This window comes from Crocuta crocuta, unplaced genomic scaffold (assembly GCF_008692635.1).
Source record: "Crocuta crocuta isolate KB4526 unplaced genomic scaffold, BGI_CrCroc_1.0 scaffold1228, whole genome shotgun sequence".
Classification (NCBI taxonomy): Eukaryota; Metazoa; Chordata; class Mammalia; order Carnivora; family Hyaenidae; genus Crocuta; species Crocuta crocuta.
In genome coordinates, this window is record NW_027528888.1 from 34,027 (window position 1) to 41,256 (window position 7,230).

The 7,230-nt window shown below is 34.5% G+C and overlaps 1 protein-coding gene across 4 annotated transcripts in view; it reads right to left on the reverse strand.

The window, feature by feature from the left end:
• Positions 1-6,985, reverse strand: part of LOC144225647 (zinc finger X-chromosomal protein) — a 22,579-nt gene extending 15,594 nt beyond the window's left edge. For 3 of the 4 annotated variants that reach the window (XM_077756895.1, XM_077756893.1, XM_077756894.1), the window contains exons 1-2: positions 6,925-6,985; positions 794-1,363 (exon numbers count right to left, since the gene is read on the reverse strand). In XM_077756895.1, the coding sequence (XP_077613021.1) occupies positions 794-1,363; positions 6,925-6,985 (631 nt within the window). The remainder of the gene's footprint in view (positions 1-793; positions 1,364-6,924) is intronic. The other variant, XM_077756896.1, reaches the window with a different exon arrangement.
• Between the last annotated feature and the right edge of the window lie 245 nt (positions 6,986-7,230).

A 7,230-nucleotide genomic window follows, 5' to 3' on the forward strand; every position in this document is an offset into this window, starting at 1 on the left:
TGATTTTGGGTAATTAAGAAATTTAAACAAGCAGGTAGGTAACAAAGTAAAATTTCATTAATGCAGAAAATGTATCTTAAAAAGGTTTAAAAAATGTAGAAAAATCAGAGACACCTATCCAGAAAATCTACTAACAGAATTATCATGAGATCTACTGTCTAAGCTTGAATGTATCTAATTACACCGTACTTAGTAGAGAAGTTAATCCAATCAAGAACACAGTATGCCATAAGAAGTGGTGAAAAGAGTATAAAACCAAAGATATTAAATCTCTCATCTATCTAAAAGTCTGCCTAAATTAGTTGTTTATGTTCATTTATTTGACTACCTTATTTCAAGACATTATACTAGTATCATTCCAAAGTCAACAGTAAATTTGTAAAATATGATAATTACAGTATTGGTATTAAGAAAGTTAAGTGCAGAAGTGACTGTATAATAAAGACAAAAGATTTTTTTTAGCTCAAATCCTTTTACAGTTCAATGGTAAAACTGATGTTAATAGCCTAATCACATTGATCATGATTTCATATAGTTCATTCTTTCCAGCCTTTATTTTTCTCACCTTTGTATTCCACTGACACAGAGAAATAACTTCTTAGTTTTACCATTTCAGTTTTCTTATTTATGGCTTACATTAATAAGATCCAAACTAAAACAATAATGTACATAGACTTAGGAGACTTACCTTAATTTCACATAACTTTTAAGTGAAGAAAACATCATTGTGGTATAGGATAGAAAAGAAAGGCTTCAAAAAAATCTCTGACAATCACTGTACATAAACACTTACAGGAAATCATAAGGTAGTCCTCACAGTTGCTTTTGTCATCATCTTGCTGATCCACAGGGATCCCATTGGCATCTATGACTGCTTCAGAGGCACAATCTGCTACTAATACTTCTTCTGAAACAATGTCCGTTGTCAGAGGATCAGTGATGATTTCTGCTTCTACTACACTATCGTGAACCATATGTTCAACATGTTCAACATCAGACACATGTATAGATTCACTTGTTAAGACATGTTCTGGCATAGACACTGAAGCTGAAGTTATGTCAGATGCTAAAACATCTGGGACCGTGCAATGTGCTAAAGAAACTTCTTCAGTTACATCTGAGCCTAGTACTTGCTCAGGAATGATGACATTTTCAGATACATCTGCTTCTTCTAAGATATCTGAACACTGAACATCTTCAATAACAACATCCTCAATAACATCTTGGATTACGACGGAGTCTGAGTCATCAGGAACAAAGTTATGTACAGTTATATCAGAATCCACAACATCTGAAACAAAAACAGTTTCTTGAACTTCCACAACAATCTGATCACCATCCATGTGCGTAGTAGTATCCGTTCCTTCAAAAAACAAAAAATGACAAATTTCAGGCAGGCAGTCATGACTCTAAATGACATAAATGTTAATTTCCACCAGAAAACAGAACATATTCTTAGTTTTCTCAAACATTAAAAACATTAAGGAAATCAAGAGGGAATGAATTCATATAACACACAGAAATAAATCTAAGAACTGTTTTTTACTCAATTCTAATCAATTAACAGGTAAAGAAATGTAAGGAAACAAAAAACATGGGGCAGTTGTGGAAGAAAAGTATTTTTAGAACATCATTAACATAGAAAGTTTTCAAGTAAAAAATTTTAAGGGGTAATTATAAACATTATAAAGGCTAACATAAATTCAGAAAACGAATAAACCATTTTCCTTTATATCTGTTCCATTTCTTTTCATCTTTTCCCAGAATTCCTTAAGTACATTAGTCTTCTTCTTTTCAACACTAGTAAACAATTTTTTTCTTCTTTTTTTCCTTACACTCTTTATAATTAACCTACTGTATTCTGGTGTAATGTTCCAAAAGTATTCTGCATGTATGACTGGAAATTTAGTAATTAAACTGTGAATTTAGGTTAGAAAAGGACTGGAGCATAAATGAAAACAGAGATAAGTCTATGGATAAGTAAAGACAACCGATTAAGGACATCTGAGGATAGATGAGATGAATAAAAGTGAAGCCTCTCTGGAGCAAGGAGGGGGAATGTGGTGGAAGCAGGATTTAGGAACTTCACAAGGGGTACTCAGCCTCTGTCTAGACTCCTCTCATTACCACACTCCAATCTCCAAGGCAGTTCCACAGATTATAAAAGAAACCCTATTCTGGTCCACTCTTCAGTTAAAGAATAAAGGCACAGGAGTGAAATAACTGCAGCCTAGTGAGATTCAATGACTTCATCAATATCACAAACCACACAATTGTTTGCACAGAATATGGTACTCAGTTAAGTATCACTCTGAATTAAGAGGAGTGTGAAGAAGTGATGCTCAGCTAGGTATCACTTAGGATGAGTGCGAAGAAATAAGATATCCTTGCCAAAATCGTAACATAAAATAAAATAGAACAAATCTGTTATCTTGGATCCTGGTCCATAGAATAACAAATATGCTACTCATATGTGTAACTCTGTTCCTGGCTGTGACTCTGAACAGTTGAGTTTAAGACTATAACTCACTCAGTGTGTTTACTGACTAGGCCATTAGAGAAACACAGAGATTATTTAACAAAAAAGATCAATAAATGCCAAAGAATAACACAACCTGCAGAAAGTCTTTAAAGCCAGTTAATGCCAATTTGAATGACACAGAGAAATAATGAGAAAATGTTTTCTTTCCTTTATACAGAATTTCCATTAAATACTTTGTAATCATTTCTCTTTGTTATCTAATAATTCACATCAAACAATATGTCATTTTAATATCCATGTTAAAAGACAAAAACATAAAAGCACTTACACACAAGAACACTGCTTAAGATCTAAGTCAGAGAGAAGCATTTAGAACTTCATTTTGTGACCTTGGAGAAGTCATTTAACCTCTGAGTTTCAGTTTCCTGTCAGTAAAATGAGGACAGTAGTATCTAACATGCATACCTCAGAGGACAGTTGTGATGATGAAAATGGGGATGTATGGGAAGTGGTCTGAAAAACTGTAATGAGAGGTTTCGTTATTATTAGCACATGAAAACAGAGGCCCTGATAGATTAAGTAACTTCTCAAAAATGAATGAAACCTATTAGTGTTAATTATGAGAGCTAAAATGCACACTGGCCTTCAATCTACCACTCAGTCCATAACCCAGGATTGCTGTGGTAAAATTAAGCTAATAAATATTGTTTTTTCTAAAAACTTACAGATTCTCTTTCAAACACCTTAATCACACTACACTAAGTTCAAATGAAGAAAGAGTTAACTTTGTTTGCATTTAGCATCAAAGAGACACTGCCAAACCTAAGTCAAAACACTATCCTAAATAGTTTGACACAAACACACACACACAAGAGAATTTGGAAAGCACATTTAAAATCTTCATGTTTTTTGGTAAAGTATGATCACATAAAACTCAATGATTAAAATGTTAATGAGTAGGAGTAACCATGTAATAGAAAACAATTTTATATTCTAAAATCTGGTACACTGTTTTTCAGTATTATTTACTTAGGACCTTCGGTAATCTGGTTACCAATTTCCCCTCCCCCCCATTATTACAACTTCAAAAATATCACTTTCCTTGTGCAGTTAAAGAAATAAGCAAGATTTTATGTGCCTGATGCATAAGGCTCCTTGAGAAACCTCCTGATAAACAGGATTGTGAAAATGGGAGAATGCCAAAATGCAGAGGACCTTTATACCTCATCTCCTGGGCAATGAAAAAGTGAAATGACGTGCTCCAGGTGTCACACTAGGAGGAGTATGCTAATGGGATGGTAGGTAAAAGAAGGAAACTGAGAGTGATGAAAACAGTTTTGAATGTTACAGGTTTAGAATGAGGTAACAGTACTTGGGCAAAGTGGCAGAAACTGGGCAGAGCAGTGGTTAAGTGGTAGGTGACTTCCTACCCCACCCACTTCACTGAACCCATCCCTGAAAGATGTCCACATTGCAATCACTGTAACTGTGAATATGTTACATTATAGTTATTTAAGGTCTTTGCAGATGAAATTAAGGTCATAAAACTTACACTAAAAATTTTTAGTGGGTCCAATCTGATCACACGAACCCTTACAGCAGAATTTTCCCAACTGACATCAAAGAGTAAAGTGAAATTTTAAGTTTGACAGACTCAATTCACTGCTGCTGCATGGTCCACATGGAAAGCATGAGAAGGAACACAAGCAGATATAAGGAGCAAAGTTGACCCCTCAGCTGAAAACTACCAAGGATATGAGGACTTTAGTCTCAGAGACAAAAGGAAGTAAACAAATTCCAAGTTAGCTTGGAATCAGAAACATCCCAGAGTCCCAGAAAGGAACAACACCCCACTGTCACCTTTACTGCAGCCATATGAAATTCAAAGCAGATAGCCCAGTCATGCCATGATAGACTTCTGACCCACAGAATCAGTGAGACCATTAATTTTGTTGATTTAAACTGCTAAATTTGTTTAACTTTTGCCATTCTAATTGAAAGAAATCAGATTTTGGTAGAGAATGGAGTGCTGCTATACAAATACCTAAAATTGTTAAGTGGCTTTGGAAAGCAATATTCCCTTGAACTGACCACTGGGAGAATTATGGTTGTTAACAATTCATGCTACTGAGAACTCAGAAGAAATGACCAATGTAGAGAAATCCTACATGAACTGAGAGAATACCTAAGTCACTATATCCAGACTGTTAATGGAAATCTACCCTTTAAGAACCTTGCCAGTAGGGCTTAAAAGGAAGAAACAGGTTACTAGAAACTGAAAGAAGGAATATTTTTGTTAAAAATTGTGACATGGGGCTTAGCAAAACTGTATGCTACCAGTTATGTGGAAAACATAACTTGTAACAATAAACTCAGATATTTAGCTGAGCAGATTGCAGCAGAGTGTTGAAGATGGGACCTGGTTTCTTCTATCTGCTTACAGTAAAAAAAAAAAAAGAAAGAAAAGAAAAGAAAAGATTAAGTTGAGAGAAAACACAATAAACAAAAAAGAAGCATCATTCATGATTTAATAATCTGGCAAATTCTCAGCCTATACAGATGACAAAAGAAAAAAATTAAATTAAAACAATTAAATTTTTAGGAAACAGTGTTCTAGAGAAAAACTAGTCTAATGATTCTACAACTATTCTTTGAAAATAAACAAGTGTGAGAAGTCAGTCATTTAATGTCTCTGTGAGGCCATTAATTGTGTGCCTCACAAAAACCTCAATCAAACTAAGGAATTTCTGAGGAACTTAGAAGCACTGTCCCTCAGCAATTTCCAAGAAGTCAAAAAGAAATGCAATTATTTCTGAAAGGTATGGAGAAGAGTCACCTGTCTAATGAAGTAAACTGTCACAATCCAGGAAATACACAAAAATTCTTTAAAAAATTTATACCACTAGAAACTTTGTGATCTTGAATGCAAACCTGGACTGGAAAGGATAGACAAACAACAGTATTAAGAACTGCTAGACTCCCAAATTCCAGGTGCAGGGAGAAGAAGGTAATAAAAGCACCTATCACTGATAGGGCAAACAACAACAACAATAACAACAAAGATGACTCAGGGCAGGAAGCCATCAACAATAATGTATTATTCCCAGGACCTGGAAACTAATGGAGTCTGTCCACTTGGATTTCAAAATTTCTTTAGACTATAGACTTCACTTACCTTCCTTTTCATCCTGTTGTAACCAGAATACTAAAAACTGCACCACCACTCATAATGGAAGTAGATACCTTGTTTCTTAACTTTACAAGTCCACAGGTAAAGAAAAATTTGTCCCCAGAAGTACTTAATTAACCACCCTTGAAGTATTATGGGCCCCTGATTTAGATGCTATGAGATTTCTGAGCTGCTTAATTCCCTTTTTTTGGTAAATATTTAATTTGTAAATATTAAACAGCACACTACTACACAAGCAAGGGCAAAAGAAGTAATCAAATGGCAAATCTAAATTATGTGTCAAAAGAAAAAAAAAAACAACCCAATATTCTAAAACAGCTGGGATGCAGCTAAACTGCTTAATTTTGGATGAGAATTGGGTATTTTAAATCTGAATATTTAGAAGAGAGTGAATAAATTTTACTGTAGGAGGAAAAAGATGTTTGGGAGCAGTATGCAGACAATGGTAGGCAGAATGGTCTCCCAAAGACATCTCACAGATCTTGAAATACGTTACATGACACAAGAAACCATGAATATCTAATTAGGGTTATAAATAGAAGGCGGATTATACTGGTTAAGTTGCCAGCTGGAGTCAGATGCTACATAAAGTAAGGGAATGTCAAAAAATCAAAGCATGAGAGGGACTCAACTCAATGTTGCTAGAGGAAATGACATGTAAAGCATGAGAGGGAATGCGGGCAGCCTCAAGAAACTAAAAATTGGCCTGGGCTAATAGTTTCTAAGAAATGAAAACAAACATAGAGAACTAAATCTGGCCAAAATTTTATTGCTCACAGAAGAAGATTCTCCCTCAGAGGATCCAGAGAAGAATGCAGCCCTACCAAAACCTTGACTTTGGTTTTGAGGAATTCTGTACCAGTGAGCTACATTACGTTGTAAAAGCAATTACAATGTTCAAAACTGATAGGTGACAAATTGGTTCTATTTTAGTCATCAAATTTGTAGAAATATATTGCTGCAACAACATAAAGTAATTACAACCAGAAATTGATGAAAAAGTGATAAAAAAAACTTCCAAAGGAAGAACTAATAAGATTTAATGGGGTAAATAAGAAAAATGAGAATAAGACAACAATCATTTTTTATATTGATCGGGGTACTAAGAAGATTATAAACTGGCTGGGAGACTTTGACAGGATACAAGACCCTTCCTTAATAATGAATCAGTGTAAGATATAGCAACTTATCCTCCAGATAAAACTCCAAATTTGGCAGATGGTAAGTGGAACAACACAAGAACTAGATATACCTATTCCATCAAAAAAGGAGTTTGGCTCTTGTGGCTGCAATTTGAGTTCATCTTCATCCATGGCCTTTGATTCTCATTAGTTACAGCTCCTAACCCAGGAAATAAAATACAACAAAAATTAATTATATCACATACTAAAATGTCATCATGATCTTTACATTTCTGAAAACAAATCTCTTAATTTATCAAAAACCTACCAAATGTAAAATCTGAACATCTGAGTTACACTAATGCATGAGCAGCTCTATCATTTAATGCATGAAAGGGCAGTTAAACAAGTTCACTGTGTTTGGGAACTTTTTTGTT